Genomic DNA, 19,304 nt, shown 5'->3' on the forward strand with positions numbered 1-19,304 from the left:
GGAAACTTAAAAACATAGGCCACCTTCCCAGCAACATGCTCCTAGCCACCATGGACATTACCAGCCTATATACCAACATCCCACACCAGGATGGCATCCAAGCCTGCCTTACATATCTACAGGAACAAGATTACAACTCAGAATACAGACCCAAAGATATTACTGACCTTATACACTTCATCCTCACACACAACAATTTCACTTTTAATAATCAACACTTCCTCCAGATGATGGGAACAGCTATGGGCACTAAAATGGCCCCACAGTACAACCTTTTTATGAGCCACCTGGAAAAAGACTTCCTCAAGATCTGCACCATCAAACCCTTACTATACTTAAGATACATCGATGACATCTTCATCATTTGGACTGAAAACCTACAATCTCTGATTGAGTTCCACCAGAGATTCAACAATCACCATCCGTCCATCCAACTTTCTCTAGAATACTCCAGCACCAACATCTCCTTTTTAGACATGATGATCAGTATCCAGAATGATAAAATACAGACCACATTATACAAGAAACCCACAGACCAACATACATATCTGCACAGAACCAGCAATCACCCTAAACACACCAAGAAAGATGTGATATACAGCCAAGCCCTCAGATACCACCGAATTTGCACTGAAGAGAGCAGCCGGGATTACCACCTCACCAATCTTAAAAAGGCTTTCACCCAACAAGGACACTCCTCCAGAGAGAGAGATCACACGTTTGAAAGAGCCACCCGGATACCATGTGAAGAACTGCTGCAGTACAGAAGAAAAATCCCCACAAATCGCACACCGCTGGTTATGACACATCACCCCTCCCTTGAACCTGTACAGAAAATCCTCAAACAATTGCAACCCATACTAGAAAGAGACCCTATTCTTAAAAAGATCTTCCCAGAGCCACCCATCCTAGCCTTCAAACAAGCACCAAACCTCGCTAACCTCATCACCAGAAGCAAACTTCTTCAAGCCCAGAACACACCAAAAGGATCCAGACCGTGCCATGACAAGAAATGCAAAACCTGCCAACATATCTCCACCACCCCCACTATTACTACACCCCGCAACAGAGCCATCAGCATCCCAGGATCTTACAGCTGCACCTCCAGAAATGTAATATACCTCATCCAATGCACCAAATGCCCTGGAGGAAAATACGTAGGAGAGACCAAACAACTGCACACCAGAATGAACACACACCGGAAATCTATCAAAGACATGAATACCCAATTACCTGCAGGAACACATTTCTCACAAGACAACCACTCTCTCTCCAATCTCTCAGTCCTGTTCCTCAAAGGAAACTTACAAAACACTTCCCAGAGACAAGCCTATGAACTCCATTTCATCAACCTGGATACTAAAAATCATGGACTAAATATAGACATTGGATTTATGACACATTATAAACTGCCTGACATCTGACTCCCCAGGTCTCTCCACTTTCATCCCCCTTCTCTCTCCCCAACCAGCCTCTCTCTCACCCATTGACTCCTCAATCTACATTTTCACTGACTACCTGTCTTGTATGCATACCAGCCCAGCCCCTGGCTTCTTTGCTTTTCATTCCATCCAGGAAGAGCACACACCAACTGTGGAAACTTCCTTAGCCTGACGAAGGGTTTTTGAACCTGAAAGCTTAATAATTATTCTCCAACTATTTGGGTTGGTCTAATAAAATATATCAGATTCACCCAAGGAACCTTGTCTGCCTATGTCCTTAGACCAACACGGCTACAACCTACACCCTTAATTTGATATAGGCAGCAGAAGGACAAGTTTTACAGGAGCAAAACTGAATTAGAAAAAAAAAATGTTTATTTGTTCCTTAGCAGCTTTCACAAAGAACCCACTGATCATGTGAAGAAGTAGGCCAGACAATTAGATTCCTTAAATGTTTAAACAGTAACAGGGCTGGTTTGATATTTTCAGTGAATCTGAAAAATTTCCACTATAATACTGCTAGCTGCACTGACAAAGTGCATGCACTATATAACCAAAATGGTGATGTTAGTTTTATCTTAACATAAGATTTATCCATTTAAAAAAAGTAGTCTTAAACCTAAACAATTTGACATTTTCCTGTTCATTTTCCTTTGGGTCTTTGTCAGAGGTCCTCATTTCTTCCATCAGAGTCCTGTAAGTCTTCTGGGCTCGTGCAATTTCTTTGTCTGCACTAAAATGCACCATTTGTCTGCTCAGAATGGGAACAATTAAATTGAAGTCATTAATTCTTTTGTTTAGTTTCTTGATATCTTCTATAAATTGCTCACAAATGTGATCCCATTGTTTCTGTCTGCACAGTGTCATTGGCTCTCCAAGTTTTTTCCTAGATGCCAGTATGCCCCTTCTTAGTTGCTCTATGGTTTCTCGTATTTCTTTCTGCAACAGGATCCATTCTGGTTGGTATCCATTATCGATTAGAATCCTGTTCAAGTTGCGAGTCATAGGATCAATATGCAGACAGTCTGAAAATTTCTGCAATGGTTTTCCTTTACCACTGAGATTATCAAAATCTCCTTTAGCCATGGATTCCTGGATGAGGTCTTCAACCAAGCGTTCAATTGCTTGGGTTATTTTTACTTTCTTACTCTGCCTTACATCTTTGGCTATCATGATGTCATTTGTAGTATACTGGCTCTCAAGTTTCTGCTTTCGATATTCCAGGACTTGGTCAGCAGCACGGTCTACTCGAAATTGCATATACTGTCTCTCTCGTTGACTTGGAGTTCCGAATCCAACACCTTCAAAACTTAAGTAATGTCGGTGTTGTGGCGTTTTGGACTTGAATTTGTCTTCCTCTTCCTCCTCCTTATCTTCCCTTGATTTCAATTTCTTGGACAGGTCAGTTAGCACAGTTCTATATGCTTCTTCTATCTGCATAAATGTTGCAGAATCAGCTGTGACAGAACCACTGTCTGGATGATACTGTTTGGCAAGATTTCGAAAGGAATTTCTTATATCGTCAATGGAACATCCTTCCTGAAGTTTGAGAATTCTGTAAGAGTCTTTGATATTTTTAGGCTTGTAGCTAGACAGCATTCTGTAGTTGTCACTACAGGGAAATGTTCTCATTTTGGAGGGAATCATCAGTCGATATGTCCAGACATGACATCCTACTTTTTTAATCAGTGTAACACCAACCCACTCCATGTTTCTTCAGATGCTGCTATATGCTGAACAACAGTCTGTACATAAACCTGGAAAAAAAGATATGTTCGCTAAATTTTAAAAAAGGAAATGTAATACTTATTAGAGAAAATTTTCAACTTATTAAAATAATCTTGACAGTAACTATTTATTTTCCTTTACTGTGAATGGACTGTAAACAAGTATAGAACAAATTTTACTTTTTGAAGCCAACTTTCCATCAAAACTTGTTGCATGATATAAGAGCAATTACTGTGTTCATGTACAGAAGCTCTCATTTCCTTAAGAAGTGAAAATGTATAAATGTAGCTATTTTCCAATACAGCAATAATAGCATAGTCCTGTCTTGCAATGTAGGTATACAAGGCTTCAAAGAGGTGCAAAGGTTTATCACGTTCCTCCACATGCAGTTACATTTCTCTACAGTGCATTTTGGAACTGTACTCCATCTCCTCCAGTACAACTACACTAATGGTAATTATCAACATGTAAAATACCCACCAGCTGGAACATTTATCCAGTAATGAATGCCTCAGTATTTGCTTTCTAACATATACTTAGACTTTTATAATGTGTGCTGCATTTCACAGGACAAATTCGCTATATTCATGTAATTCAGTTACTAAAATAGCAAATGGATGTATTTCAATAGAGTGCACACATTCAAGATGCCTCTCTTCTAGTTTTGTTTATCAGGAAAATAAATTCAGAACACAAACCTTTTTGCAATATAGAAAAGGCCACTGCCCAACCTTTGATCTGACTGAGAAGACTGGTGCTTGATAAATTTGCAGTTATGGGAACATTGAGCTTAATTAACTCTTTTAACAAATAGGAGCAAGCAAATCTAAGGCAGAAAGTATCTAATGACCAAACCAACCAAGCTATGTTAATAAGAACCATGAGCCTTGCTCCTTGTACAGGACACTGAGAATGCCTCTTCTTTCACCACCATCTCCAGCAAGTCCTTCACATCAGCTCTGACGCCAAGGCAGAAGCAGACCACTTGAGGCAATTAATATTGCTATGTGTTACAGCTAACATTATGTCCTTCTGAAGAAGCTCTTCTGGAAAGGAAAAGAAACCCAAAACAGGCAAGATCAGAGATGCTCAGGAGTGGGCGTGAGGGGAGGTCTCTACTGAATTGCTGGGAGCAAGGCAGAGCTTCCCACCCAGGGCACTTAAAACCCACCACGAACAAAGGTCAGATTCAGCATTTATGCCACGCAGCTCTGAACACAAGCACAGGCAACACTAAGGGTGCAGGGGGATCCACTGCAGCATGGATGTCAAACTCACTGGATCCCAGGAGGGAGGTATGTCATGGGCTGGTGCCAGAGCCAGATTGAGCTCACAGCCCCCTCTGCTCCCCCTGCCACCACACCTGCTGCAGCACCTGTGCCCACTCCAGCCAGACTCACACCATAGGCATGTAGCGCATGTCCCAGACTGGCCCTGGCCTGGCTGCATGTGGGTCAATTCAGTCCCCAAGGGGCCAGAGACAGCTGTATTCCTGTCATTGTTGGGAGCATGACCCCCTGTGGCTGCTGCCCGGGGAAGGGACTGCTTAGCTGAGCTGGGCCCAGGCATGTATGGCAGGGTTGAGGCCATAACGCCCCCTGAAGCCTCAGCGCCTCACGGGCCCCCTCCCAACCACCCTGGATCGGCGCGCACCTCGCCCCCACCGGTTGTCACGCTGGTTGCCATGGCTCTCGCGCAGCCGTTAACGCCCCGCCCCCACCTGCGAGCCCCTTCTCCCAACGCCCCTGCCTCACCTGGCCGCCTCGCCCCACCCCCCTCCCGCCGCCTATTGGCTCCTGCATGAACCAGGGGGCGGGGGTGGAAGCCCGCGCTCAGTGGGCGTGCCCGGAAGGGAGGGAGCAGGGAAAAGAGGCCGCAGCCCTCACTCTCGCCCTTCGCTCAAGGACATGCCCTGATTGCCGTTCGGAGGTGCAGCCCCGCCCCGCCGCGCCCCGCCCCGCCGCCCACGTGCCGGTCTCGTGCCGCGGGGCATGGCGGGAGATGTAGTCTGGCGTTCCTGCAGCCGCGCCTCAGCCAGGCACGTGACTGAGTCTGGCGGGGCGGTGGAGCATTGGCGCGCATGCGCGAGTGGGGGCGGGGCTGGGAGCCACTTGCTGCAGGGGTGACTGGGTATGTCCAGGTCCACGTGGCGGCGGCTACTTTGCTGGGGTCCGGGTTTGGGCAGGCAGTGCTGTCAGCGCGCGGTGCGCCTTGGCACCAGCCGATAAGGTGGGAGATGCGGTGCCTGGGGCAGAGCTGGCTGTCCCCATTTGGATGGTGCTGAGCTCTTGAGCTGAACATCTGCGTCAGTAGCAAGAGGGAGGGTGCTGTGCCAGGCACTGAGCCTGCAAATCTCTGCCACCAGTGTGACTATGCAGCCTCTGTGTTGGGGGTGGGGGTTCTAGATCCTGTGCACCCCATTGGAAGGGGCTGCCAATGAAGCTGTTAGTAAATTGGCTGTGATGGGTGTGCACGTAATGGCTCTCTAAATCCCACGCTTGCATTGCCAGCTCCCATGGTATTTTGCCAGTCTAATAAGGCTTGGTGGGATCTTGAAGCCTTGGTGCTTGCGGTCAGTTGATTATGTATGAACCTCAGCTTTCACTGGGTGAAAATAAGGTTTTAGTCCTCTTTTATAACGACAGCCCAGGAAGCTGTCATCACACTCTTGAGATTAAGAAACCTGCAGGGCAAATGAGAAAAATCCCTGAAGTATTTATTATTTTGAATCTCTATTCTCTCTTTTGTTGGTTTGGTTTGATTCTGGTTCCTGGCTTTTGAGAGCCTTGGGTTGGCAGAATGGCATGCCAGCTAAGTGAAATGGCAGCAAGGAAGGGAAGAAAGCAAGTGACAGGAGCGTGTTTGAGCAGGCCTGTTTCATTTAATGGCATGTGGTTATTTTGCTACTACAGCCTTCTTTTGCTCTCTTAGTGAATAGCACTAACATGCAATCCTGCTCTACACTCGCATACTCAAATTGCTTGTAGTTTACAGTGCCATTTAGAGTGTATCTGAATATGAGCATGCATAATTGTGTTTTTACTTTTGTTTGGTCTGTGTATGAAAACTGCAGAAAAGCTAAATGCACGTACAGAGTTTAAATGCTCTATTTAGCTTGTGTATTAGACAGTGGTTCATATTCTTATGGTTTCATTCTCTTGGCAGTCTCCCCCTTGCCTAAGAAAATTATTTAAATGTGATAATTGCAGCATGTGCTGGACACTTTGAATGAGTGAGAATTTACTGCATCACCCTCTTACATGATTGGTCAAAAGAAGACAGGTTTGGGGATTGGGTGGATTATTGCAGTGATTTACATTGTGATAGGTTTGTAAATATAATAAAAACAAACCAAAATCTGGTTTGGTGGTAGTATGTATGTGCTATCTCAGATCAGCTTCCTCTTTTGGTACCACTATTTGCCTTTAGGAGAAAAAATAGAAGCGTCTCCTCTGGATATTTAAGGAAGTCTGCAAATACTTGGTAAATGATCTTTAAATCATTGTAATGGATATGCCTTTTTCTGCTGGGATTAAAATGTCTGGACTGTATCTGTCAGTTTCTAAGAACAATGAGGGTTTTTTAATGGGGGAATATACTTGCTTTTTAATGTATTAATGGTGCAAGTGGAATGTACTACATTTCAGCAACACACGCTTTATTAACTCACTGCTTAATTTCAAGGAATTTCCATGGGTCTTGCTTAATGATGTATTAGCCTGCCTAGTTAACAATAGCAATATTTTTTACGGTAAACAATAACTGTTGCAAAGATGACAGAGATTAGGTTGCTTAGTCCATTGCTGAAAGATGCTGAGATACTGTTACACTGATGAGGATGGTATAAGGGGTTTTGTCTTGCAAACTGGGATTAACAAGAGAAACTTAAAAAGTACAGTAGACATTAAAATAGATTCTTTTAAACATATGTAAAGGTATATTGCTGTGAGCCTATGGGGATTTATCTATACATGCCAAAAAATTACCTCTTTTAAAGAATTTTTTTTTCTCCTACTGACATTGAAATAGGGGGGGGGGGGTTTAAATCTAGAATGCTTCTGTTCAGTTGTGGCATTACCTCATTTATTCTTATGAAAATTGTCTTGAGATTTATTACTTGAAAAGGCCATAAAAGTGCATTAAAGAGGAACTGACTAATGAGCCACAGAGTCCCTGGAGTGGCATCATTTTTTAGGCTTCACAATCTTTGCTTTTCTGTGGATTAAAGTTTCAGTTGACTGGTAGAGGAGCAATGTCATATTGTTTACTGAGATACTGGGAGAAACGCACAGAATGAAGAACAGCAAATGTTACATATGTTCAAGGGGATCTTGACTGTTTCTCTTTCTGGGGAATAGGCCATAAAACAGATTAAACCAGGTTAGCAAAAAACAGTTTACCAAAAGAAAATAATAGAGACCAGAGTTCTTTCAACCTTGGCTAAAAGCAAATCCTTCTCTTTTCTTCCAACCCATGGCCTGGGGAGTTTATCATTCCTGAACTCCCTGTCTGGTAAAATCAAAACTTGCCAAATTAGAGAGTCTGAAGAGGGAGAACATCATGCCAGGGCTTGTAGTTGGTGGGGGCAGGGAATCTGGAGGGGGCAGCAGATGCATCGGGTGTTCAAGATGACACACACACAAAAAAAAAAAAAAAGAAATCTTCTTGATGGGAAGTGCTCTGATTTTTCTTGTGGAAGAAGTATTTTTCTGGTTTAGTGATAAACACCTTAAATGGGTGTGTGCTTTTTTTTGTGTATCAGGAGAAATGTTTCTCCTGTAACGCCTGTTCCTGGCCTGTATATTTAGTTCACTATTTCAAAACTCTTTATTAATATCTATGTCATAACTCCAATACCCAGTGAGCACTGGGAACATGCAGTATCTGTGTTTAAAAAATCCATCAAGTTTTAAAAGTGAAATCTCTCAATAAATACTGCTAGGACTTCCAGGAAAGCCCTCCAGGAAAAAAACAGAAAGACCTGATTTGATGTTTCTGATAGTTACAAGGTTTAAAAGAAAAGTATAAACCATTTGCACAGTAACCTTTATGTAGCTTTCATTTCACAATTCGTGTGTGTGTGTGTGTGTGTGTGTGTGTGTGTGTGTGGTACCTAAATGCAGAATATAGTCCCTTGAGAGGATATAAGAAATGTTAAGTAGATATTATACCTAAACTGTTAGGTTATTTTGAAAATATTTACAATTAATTCTATTAATATAGATTATAATATGTCTTTTTACCATCTTGGTAGGAATCCAAAACCTGATTCTTGAAAGGTTGCACTTCGCTATTGTTTTTTTTTGTTAAACATTGTTCTCTAGTACTGCCCTGAAAATAGGGCTGGAAGGGACCTCGAGTTCATCTAGTCAAACTTCCCCAGACCCAACCCAGATCAGTGCCCAAAGCATTTCTGGCATATGTCTGCTTAGCTTGTTTTTAAAAACATTCAATAATGAAGATTCCATAATCTCCAAATCATCTAGTGCTTTACTAGCTTTACAGATCGAACACCTCCTTCCCCCCCATGTCTAAAGGGACCTAAATCTTCCTTACTATATGTGCGGGCCGGGTCAGACCCCGAGCCCTTTTGGTCGCTCTGCACGCGGGCTGTGGCCAGCAGCCCGGGCAGGCCGGGTCGGAGAGGGAGGTTGCCGAGCTAGAATTAGGCACAGACACGTAACGGTTGATTTTAAGATTGTTTTACTTACACCGAGATGGTCGTGGTGTAGGCTGAGAACTTGCTTGAGTTGCGTTTACAACAGAAAACACGAACACACGTGGAGTTTGCAAGGCTCCACGCAGACAGAACACGAACAATCACGTGGAGCTTGCTAGGCTCCACGCAGACAAACTCCGGATGTCCAGGACAAGCGCGCGTTAAACTCGTCGTTACGTCTTATAGTAGGCTCCGTTTGAAGACGGGAAGAGGTGGACGGTGGATCAGGCCACCAAACTCCTCTGAGCGACGCACAGGGTTTCTATTACCCTGCCGCGCACACCCAGAGTCCCCATGAGATGGATGCGGAGTCCTCTTCAGCTTAGGAGGAAACTGCTCAAGCCTCTTATACGGCTAGCAGGCCAATCACTAGCCGCCACGTGTGAATAATTTAGCGCTAGCCAATTGCAGGGCACAAATTTGCATACGACAAGCAGGAAATCTTTGCACCGTGCATTTCTGTGTTGCAAAGGGAAATGCACCCTGCAAAGATCGCTGCAAAGTGGCGGGAACACTCCTTGCACGTGGGTTCTCTGCGCAGCAGAACTCCTCCGTGCAATGAAGCTGTAAACCCACAGGGATAATTTGAGTGCCGAAGCGCACACAAAAAAAAAAATCAGACCTTTGGGTCATGACACTACAGTTCAAGTCTATTACTACTTGTCCAGTGGACATGGGGAGCAATTTATTACTTTCCTTTTTACAGTAACCTTTTACAGATTTGAAGTCTATTATAATGTCTTTTTGCTCTTATCTAGACTAAACCAGTTCTTTAAATCTTTATTCTAGAGTGGTACACCAATATAAGTGTCATATCGAATCGGCACTGATGAAAGGAAAATTATTGGCTATCGTGTTTTTTTTTGTTTTTTTTTTTTTTGGCCAGTGTAACCAATAATGTATTGATAAATAGAATGTGCCTTCTGGCTGGGGCTCCAGACACTGCATGCATTTGCGCAGCCACAGTACGCACATACAGCAGTGGAGAGCAGCCGGGCAGTGTGGAGAGCAGCACCCTGCAGGTAAGTCTGTGAAGGGGAAGGGGCGTGGGAGGCTCAGATGAAGGCCCCCCACAGTGAGGGAGGCAGTAGGTCAGGGACAGGGACTGGGGGCACTGCCCAGCCAAGGCGGTGAATGGGACCCAGGGCTGGGATGGGAAGTGGGATGGAGCTGTAAGTAGCTCATCTATAGGGCGCATGAGAGGGGAGTGACTCTCTTTCACTGTGTGCACCCCTGGGGAAAGCATGGGGGGCATGTGCCCCCCAGATGTGTGCAGAGCAAGGGTGGATGTGGGCTGCCCGCTGTGGGCTTAGGGCTCTCCACCCTGCTGCCTTCGCCCCAGGAGCCCCACACTGGCCGTGCACCCCCTGCTCTTCTGGCAGTGGTGGCAATAGCAAATTGTTCCTCCCACTGCCTGATGGGCACGGGGCACGCAGCTGGTGCACAGCTCCCAGGGCAAAGGCAGCAGGCCAGAGAGCCCTGAGCCCATAGCAGGCAGCCCACATCAGTCCTCACTTTGTTCATCTCCTTTTAGAAGTGTCCCCGACTTAAAAATGGTGGTGACAGCGCTTGAACTAAACCTCATTTTGACAGGCTTTAGTTCAAGCCCCCCGACACCATTTTTAAGTATCAGAATGCTGATTCCCTGGTACAGTACTCCAGCTGAGATTTCACCAGTGCTGAGTAGTGGGAGCATCCGTTCTTATGACTTAGACCTTCCAATATGCTTTGAGCATTTTTTGTAATATTCTTTGAAAATTATCTTTTTAATTCACATTCATGATCTGGGTAATACTGGAACAGGTTACCTAGAGAGGTTGTGGACTCTCCATCCTTGGATGTTTTTAAGACCTGGCTAGACAAAATCTTGGCTGGTCTAGTTGGGGACAGCCCTGCTTTGAGCAGGGGTTTGGACTGGATGGCCTCCTAGGTCCCTTCCAACCCTAATTTTCTATGATTCTATGATCTGCTTAAGCTCCAGGTCCTTTTCTATATTGCTGCCAGGTAATCAGTCTTCCTCCTTATTGTGAGAGGAATTTGTGCAACAGATTATTCCTACCTAAAAATAATGCAATATGGTCAGCTAGTACTACTTTGTGTTTATTTTGGATCATTTCTTCAGTTTGTCCAGGTTGGTATTTTGAATTGTAATCCTGTCTGCTAAGGATCTTGCGACCCCTCCTAGCTTGGTGTAGACCAGTGGTTCCCAACCTTTTTAGACTGCGAACCGGCAAACTGACCAGCAAACCAGACTTATGTGGAACTCCACTTGACACATCCTTCTAGTTTGAGAGTAAGCCATCAGTCACCATACTTCCGGGAGTGTGGTTTTTAAACTGGTATTGTACCCACTTTATAGTAGTGTAATCTGGACTATATTTCCTTAGATGGTTTATGAGAGTGTCAAAAACGTTACTAAAGACAAGTTGTGATTTCTGCTGCTCATCCCTTATGCACAAGAACCCATTGTAGAAATTAGGTTAGTGTGATTTGACTGGCTTTTAATTGTGGGCCATAATTCAAGGATGGTGTTTGGAAAATGGCCTCAGTTGTGTGTCAAGTGGGGCACTGAGTAGTGACCCCAACCCAGACACGCTCGGGGATGCCAAGTGTGAGAGAGGAAAAAAGCGCGACAACTAGTAGGTGAAGAAAATTCATAAATTTACTTACAAACCAACAAGATGATTAACGAGTTGATGAATGCAGGAACTAATTACAAGGAGTATTTACAGTAGCAGGTGGACACAGACGATGTGGTGCGGAGAATGAACAGATGATGGGTAGCGGCAAGTAAGAAGCAAGGTGTAACCGTGAAGGTCGACTGCAGCCAAAAATACTATCAGTACAAGTATGATGCCTAGTTGGGCAACACACAGGGCATTCCGGATAGCGCGTGGTCTAGCTATAAGCTGTGGGTAGCCTATGCTAAGAATCTTAGCTAGAGGCCTAGGTGTCTGTCCAGACAAGACAGGTGATCAGGCTGTCTTCCTGAGTTCGGGAGCGTCTGGGGACCTCACACCAAGGTGCGCATCCCCCTTTATAGACTCCCTAGCCGATCAGGGTCCCCCCTTGATGGAACATTCTGGAGGCCTCAGCATGCTGGTCCAGCCAGTCATGCTCTAGGGGTAACTTCTGATTGGCTAGGCTACTAGCGATCACGCACTGTCCGCACGATAGTGCAGGTTAAGGTCTCGTTCCTCCGCCACTGCATCACCGAATACCACTCACTGGTAGTCATGTCACTTAATGTAACTAATTACAATCTGGTGGAGTCACATCACCTCCTGACATTAATGAGAGCCAGTGTAGATTTGTTGTGTGCTAGGTGTTTATAAATAGATTCTGTGCTCCAGTATCTCTCCAGGGTGAGGATGTGTATAATTGTCTGGGTCCTCCTTTTTCCCTTTTGAAGATGAGCACTATATATTTGCCCTCTTCTTCCATTCTTCTTGAACCTCACCTGTCCTTTGTGAGTTCTCAAAGATAATTGCTAATGGTCCTGAGATTGCTTGAGTCAGTTCCTGGGTATCTTATGGTGAACTTCATGAGGGGCAGCTGTTTTGAAAACATCTAATTTATCTAAATCAGTGGTCACCAACCCATGGATCCTGATTGACAGGTCGATCCTGGAGCCTCTTTTGATTGATCTTGGGCTGGGGGAGAGTTGGGCATGCGTTCATGCACACACCTGCCTCTCAGCCCTTGCAAGTCAATTTGTGGGGGAGGGAAGGGGCAAGGGCCAGATCAAGGCCCCCATGGTGAGCGACTGACCACGCGGCCTAGTCAGGAGCTTGGAAAGGTAAGTGGGGCCCCATCCTGGCTGGATGGTAGGAGGATTGGAGCCTGGGGGGGTGTTTTTTTCCCCCCCCCATCTCTGCAGGAGCAGAGGTGGCCGCTGTTGCGCCTCGAGCGCTGCTGAAAGCTAGCCACATGTGGGTGCAGCTCAGCTAAGCTGCGGGGACTCACGTGGGGGCAGCCCCAGCCCAGACAGGTCTGGAAAGATCTGGTCGTCCGGGGGGGGGGGACTCCCATTGGGCAGAGCCCAGCAGAGCCCTCAGGGGGTCCATTCCCCTCCCCCACCTGTGCTCCGGGCACAACGGGCAGCCCACAGCAGCAGCCACCTCGTCCTGAGCACAGATAAGGGGGGGGCATGGGCCCCCAGAGCCTCCTGCGGGGCTGCACCCAGTGGCAGGAGCCCCCCCCCCCCCCCCCCCCAGCCTGTGGACACTTCCAGACCCGGCCAGGCCAGGGCCCAAAGCCACGGTTGTCTGGTTGCCGGGTGGGCCCGGCTCAGCATAGCTGCGGCACAGAAGTGGGATCAGGCCCCAGCCTAGCCTGGCCTGGCCAGGTCTGGGACTCTCTGCGGTCCAGGGGCATATGGGTTGGGGGTGGGGTGAGCAAGGGGGGAGCATAGTAGATCCTGGGGTGCCCTTTACTTCCAAAAAGTTTGGAGACCATTGATCTAAAGATTTTCTAAGATGTTTTTTATCTTCTCAGCTGCAGGTAGAAGAAGAGTTAACTGTGTAGTTGCCTTGTCTGTGAAGCATTTCCCAGTTGCATGCTCTGGTTCCTTTAAACTCTCTCTATAAACTCCTTCTCAAAGCTGCCCTGTTTGTTCATCAGCTGGCTTTCAAAGCTCTTTTGCCTCAGTCAGTCCTGTCCCCTTATTTAGGGACACCAGTAGTCAAAAGCTAGTGGATGAAAGACTAGAACCACTAGTGCTCAGTCAGGCTGTAACATGCATATTGTACTGCAAACTGCAACAAATGAGCAGACAGCCAACCAGACAGAGTCACTCACTTCCATGGAGTAGTCTCTCTCCTAACTAGGATAGGTCCTTCTCAAAACAACCCTGTTTGCTGCCCTCCGTATGTTATCTCTGTAGAATTAGCCTCTGATTTTGTTTGTGAACTGCAGTAAGCTCATACCAAATATCATGTCTTCCTGGGCAAGAGTAATGATATGTTGCTTGGAAAGCTGGAATTTTTATGGCGTTCTTAATTCATTAAGTACGTAATGACTAGGGATTGGTTGATATCCTGAGTATTGTTCTTAAATGTCACTTTGAGGGGCTGTTTTTCTTTCTGACATTTATGTTTATCCATGTTCAGCTCCTATCGCAAAACTGAGCGAAGCAGATGTAAAATACATTACGCTACAGTGTTTCTGAAGTAAATAAAAACTAATCTGCCAAGAAATACCATTAGCTACTTGAAATGTCAGTGGCTTAGTGAAAACAGCAGTTGTTCTTTAATCAAGTGCTCTGTTCTGTCAGAGTGATATTCTTAACCATTTCTAATGCTTTGCCATTTTCTGTTTTCAAAATGAATGCCTGCCTCTGTATTTGTTATATGAAGTGGCAATGCTCAGAAAAGTTCCTGTATTAACCTTTGTATTGAAACTGGACTTAAAAGTAAATTAGATGGCATTTTTATAGGCTTACACACAACTGTCCTGCCAAAGTGCTTTAGTGCTGCTTTAGTGCTTTTGGCTGGTTCAGTCTTCATAAGTTTTCCCTATAGACTTAAGGGAATGAATCCTTACTCTGTTAAAGTTGGTGGAAAATTTGTCAGTGACTTCAGTGTCTCATCCAGAATGTCACCAGTATAGCTGATTGTGGCCACTCAGGATGGTGGCTTTTTAATCACTTCCATCCCTTCCTGCCTGTCCCCACTCACCCCAGCTCCTGCTGCAGCTGTCCTGGGAGTGGCTGATGCCAGCTTCCTGTAGCTGCTGGGCTGCACCGTGCCCTGGTGCAGGCAGCTGGCACTGGCAGCTCCTGGGGCTGCTGCAGCCGGGGCTGAGGTGGAGACAGAGCTTTGGGAAGAGCCTGGAGCCCCTGAGCCTGCAGTGGCTGCCAGCCCCAACCTGCTCTTGTCCAGATGCATGTGGCTGCCCGCCCCTGCTGCAGCCCTGGGAGCAGCAGACACTGCCTGCTTGCAGCTGCTGGGCTTCACCAGGCCGGGTTGTTCAGGGCATGGTGCCTCGGGGGAAGCGGATCTCCGGGGGGTTTGGGCCATGGTGCAGCCCAGTGGCTGCAAGCAGGCGGCATCCACTGCTCCCAGGGCTGCGGCACGTGTGGGCAGCAGCCTACAGCTAGACAAGAGCAGGCTGGGGCCGGTGGCCACTGCAGACCCCAACAGTGGCCAGGGTTTCCATGGAGATCGGCCCCAGCAGCGCTGGCAGGGCACATGGCTGGGTGGGGAGCTGCTCTGAGGTTGTGATCATGCAGCGGTGACAGTGTGGCCTGCAGCTGAGGCAGAGCCATGATCTGCTGCCTGCATGCTCCTCCCCAAGGTGTGCAGGCAGTGGATTGCAGCTCTTCCCTGGCTCTGGACCATACTGTCACTGTTGCAAGATCCCAGCCTCGGAGCAGCTCCCTACCCAGCCATGTGTCCTGCCAGCATTGCTGGGGCTGGTCTTCATGGAAACCCTGGGCCTGCGCTGTCATGGCGCTGCTGCTGGTAGGGTCTCCATGGAAACTGGCCACAGGGACATGGGCAGGGGCTGCTGGGAAATGGAGTCTGTGCTCCTGATCCAGGCCATGGCCTGGTCTTTGCCCGCCCCTGTGCTAAGAACTAAATTGAGACTATGGATTACGAGTAGCTGTTAAGGACGATATTAATGTCTTACATGTTTGTTGCAGGATTGTGAAATTAATACAGTGACTCTTGTTTTACAAAGATTAATGGCTGATCGAGTGCTTGTGATTGGCAATGGAAGCAGGGAGCATGCTTTGGCCTGGAAATTAGCACAGTCTCCACATGTAAAACAAGTGCTTGTTGCTCCAGGAAATGCAGGAACAGCTGGAGATGGGAAAATTTCCAATTCAGGTAAAAAAAAAAAAAAAAAAAAAGTACAGGTACAATAGAGGTAAGTGAATGGAAATATATATTGAATCAGTAGAAACAGGATGTCTTTTCTCCTCCAAGTACGCAATCACTTATAACCTACATAAATAATTTTTTGCTGTATAGTCTTTCTGAATTTTAGGACATCTGATAGAGTACCATATGATATGTTTTTAATGTAGCACAAAGAATTAAAAAAAAACCAAACAAACCCAAAAAACCCATACAATTTGAGGACACAAAAATACAGAGATCCAGAAAGTAATATAGTGAAATAAGATCCACTTTTAAAAACTATTCTCAAAAGAAAATGTATTTGGGCTGTATATAGCTAACATAATTGATATTTAGCAGTATAAATAAGTATTATAAATTATCTTCAGTTGTTCACCCTAGACATGCTGCTCTTTAATTTGTTGTTCAGTTTCAGTTATGATAATATGTGGGTAGCAGGTGGCGTTCAGCTTCCCTTTCATCCTCATTACCTCATTTGAACACTTTATTAGCCTAATTTGGGCCGGGGACTCTTAGGGAGACTTTCATTTGATCTAGTGTGCAACTTTATAATATAAGAGTATATTTTTGTCCCTTTCAGCTGTGTTAGTTAGTAACCATGCAATCCTTGCCCAGTTCTGCAAAGATCATAACATTGGACTTGTGATAGTGGGACAAGAGGATCTTTTGGCAACTGGTAAGATTAAAATATTTTTGTTTGTTAGAAAAGGGTAGTGTCTTGTTTTTAACTTAACTCGACTTAAACCTAATATGCTTATACTGTCTTTATTACACTAAAGTGTAAAAGACTAACTTGGAGTGCTTGTATAAGTGCAAATGATTTTTACATCTGGCAATGTCTAGCTGTTCTATGTATACACGTTGTATATCATTTGATAGGAAATCACATGGTACTGGGGAAAAATAATTGCAGCTTTTTTATGTCTTCTTATATGCCATTATGCTTCAGAGAAGGTGTATGACCCAAGGCCATGACCTTCTCCTTCATGCATAGTATCACTCAGCCATTACTTTGGGATGTTACAAACAATGTAATTTGGTATTGGAGTCTAAAATAAAGAATATTGGTCAGTCAGAACTATAGTCGCAGGGTGGCCTCAGTGACAAAGCTAAAAGCTAACTATTAAAGGTCTTATGAAACCAAATGATGAAATGTGTGATGAATTCACATTTAAAACAACATTTTGGGTACAAACTGATTACTACATCAAGGGGTGCAGCAAACTCCTACAGAGGCCAAAAGAACCTCCCAGTAACCATGGCCTGGCCACTTCCAAAGAGATGACTTATCTTCTGGCAATCACTAGGAATCGTTGATTACTTGACATCAGTAGGAGTGAGATGCTTTGGACCCACAGCAAAGGCAGCTCAGTTAGAGACCAGTCTAAGCTTTGCCAAAGCCTTTCTGGATCAGCATGGGATCCCAGCAGCAAGGTGGAAAGCCTTCACCAATCCTCAGGAAGCATATAGGTTTGTTAACAGGTAAATTATCTGTTGCCCGCAACTTTCTTTTCAGGTGATCTGTATGTTTGACCTTTTCCTCAGGATTATTGCTGTGAACATGATCTGTCTTTTCATTTGCTGATGTTTCATTTACAACTGGCTGTTGTTGAGCGTATTTAAAAAAATCAAAGACAGGGATGGTCACTGGCAATTTTAATGTCATGAGAATCATAATGGGAAGCTTTCCAAAAAACTGGATGGAATCTTATGCATGAGGATACCCATTTGCTACCTATGATAAGAGGAAAAAACCTCACACGAGGGAGAAAAAGTACTGTAACATACTGCACTAAACTTTTTCTTCAGATATTTGCCTAATGATCAGGCTGTCTTATGCACAAGCATAGACCTGGCAAAATTGTTTGCTGGGCCGTATGAAAGCAGCTCACAGCTAAAGTTCTCATTCTTATTTGTTCAGGGCCAGATGGCAGGTTCCTCAGTCATATTGGTGAGCAGTTACACTGACTAGTAGTCCTGCTGAAATCAGTAGGATTCTTTGGGGGAGTCATCTGCTCCTAAGTAGTGATGTTCCACTACTACAGTAAAACTGACCTACAAAAGAAGGCTTCTGCTGTATATCAGAGTCACTACAGCAGTTCTGCTTTGTGTTCATTCACTGACTACACGCACTTTTTTCTTGTATCATATAGTAACTGGGGTATAATTAGAACGTGCCTTTTTAAAAACATTTAGTTGTTTTCCCTAAGAAAGCTCTAACTATTTATATTTTTGTCATGTAAAGGAACTTCAGTACACAAACAATAAATGGGGTTAAACAGAGAGAGAGCCTTTTATATTTCAGACAGACATGGTATACATGCCAGAATACAAGGTTTCTGTTTGCTATTGCTACTGAATGTAGAAGCCAAAGATTGGGCTTTCTGTAAGATGATAAAGAAATGTCAAAGGAACGAGCTTCTGGATTGGAAAGATTGCCCATTTGTCCGAGTCGTTCTGTGCATCACTTATTCAAATACCACATTTAGTTTTTGGCTGTTTACCATCTGGGACAGAGGTATAGGAGTAAGAATGTGCTTAAAATATTCAGAATTGGATAACTCATTCTGTGCTCAAAATAAGTGCTGTAATTTTGCAGCAAGTCCTCTGAATTCCTCTTTTGCTCTTCAAAACAGCAGCTGAATTTCTGCTTGAAGCACAAGCCTCAGTTCTGCCTTGATTATGGACGCTTAAATGGTGCTTCTGAAATACTGCTTAGTGTTGCATTTAATTGATCATTTATTCTTTCAAATTGTTTGAGACCTACCAAATAGTAGTATCCCTGGATTTAAAGGGGGAAGAGATTGGGGGCTGAGACACAAAAGTTAAATGATTTTTGTCCAAGAGTTCACGAAGAACAGTCAGAGCCACTCCAAGAGCTCAGGAGTTCCTATTCCCTGTCTTGCACCTAGAGCCTAAGTCCATGATGAGCTTGTCTAACAACATGGCCTTCCAGAGTGGGATGGGAAGTATGTGTGCATGTATGAAATTCATCAACTATGCAGCTAAAAGGGAAAAATCTTGGAAGCACCGAACTTGAAAGTGTGTTTTTTAGAGGATGCAGTGGGGATATCTGGATCCTGACTCTAATGTGATATGTTTTCCTTTAAAGCACAGACTTTCCTGCACTGGTTGTAAAGGCTGGTAGCCCAGCTGCTAGAAAAGAGGTAATTATTGCAGCCAGCAAAGAGGAAGTGTGTGAAGCTGTGCAAAAGATGATGCAGGTAAAATGCTTTTTCTTTAAATACTGTAAGGCTGATTGCCACTATCCAGTGGTCTCTAAGAATTTACTTTGGGATCCTGGCCCATTTTGTAGCCCTAGCAAGTATTTTCACCTCACCATCCTATTGGTCTGAGAGCAGGCTGGATCCAGAGTCTGAATTAATTTCTTACCTTGAGCTGATTCCTTCTCAAGTCAAAGTCTTGCCACTCAAGGCAGCAGCAGCTTGTGCTACTTCAGCCTATGCTGTGTCTGTTCTTGAATAAAAGGAAAGCTGTGTCTCCAAGTCTGCCAGTGCCTGTGTTGTGCCCAAAATTAGGGTCTGGGTC

General features: G+C 44.9%; 2 protein-coding genes across 29 annotated transcripts in view; one reads left to right on the top strand and one right to left on the bottom strand.

Annotated features, from left to right (window-relative positions):
- Nucleotides 1-1,795: 1,795 nt before the first annotated feature.
- DNAJC28 (DnaJ heat shock protein family (Hsp40) member C28) lies at nt 1,796-8,945 on the bottom strand. 5 transcript variants are annotated; one of them, XM_059720722.1, is made up of 3 exons: nt 4,925-5,115; nt 4,030-4,216; nt 1,796-3,199 (listed from the first exon to the last, which is right to left on the bottom strand). In XM_059720722.1, the coding sequence occupies exon 3, from the start codon at nt 3,150-3,152 to the stop codon at nt 2,016-2,018; it is 1,137 nt and encodes a 378-aa protein (XP_059576705.1). In that variant the 5' UTR covers nt 3,153-3,199; nt 4,030-4,216; nt 4,925-5,115; the 3' UTR covers nt 1,796-2,015. The 5 variants fall into 5 exon arrangements, with proteins under 5 accessions (XP_059576705.1, XP_059576702.1, XP_059576703.1 ...); XM_059720719.1 differs by having other exon boundaries at nt 3,869-4,216; XM_059720720.1 differs by lacking the exon at nt 4,925-5,115 and adding an exon at nt 4,824-4,895 and having other exon boundaries at nt 3,869-4,216.
- The window catches only part of LOC102569060 (trifunctional purine biosynthetic protein adenosine-3), a 55,793-nt gene continuing 41,708 nt past the window's right edge, over nt 5,220-19,304 (top strand). For 6 of the 24 annotated variants that reach the window (XR_009459075.1, XM_059720699.1, XM_019476073.2 and 3 more), the window contains exons 1-5: nt 5,225-5,300; nt 15,574-15,722; nt 16,336-16,431; nt 17,063-17,237; nt 18,868-18,979. Coding sequence is in view for 20 of the 24 variants with exons in the window: in XM_059720699.1 (XP_059576682.1) it covers nt 5,251-5,300; nt 15,574-15,722; nt 16,336-16,431; nt 17,063-17,237; nt 18,868-18,979 (582 nt within the window). In the remaining 4 variants the exon portion in view is untranslated. The other 18 variants (XR_009459078.1, XM_059720708.1, XM_059720707.1 and 15 more) reach the window with 10 other exon arrangements.

Source organism: Alligator mississippiensis, chromosome 1 (genome assembly GCF_030867095.1).
Source record: "Alligator mississippiensis isolate rAllMis1 chromosome 1, rAllMis1, whole genome shotgun sequence".
Taxonomy (NCBI): domain Eukaryota; kingdom Metazoa; phylum Chordata; order Crocodylia; family Alligatoridae; genus Alligator; species Alligator mississippiensis.

Coding starts and splice junctions, on each gene's coding strand:
- DNAJC28 (XM_059720723.1), bottom strand. CDS start 3,152: ATGGAGTGGGTTGGTGTTACACTGATTAAAAAAGTAGGATGTCATGTC.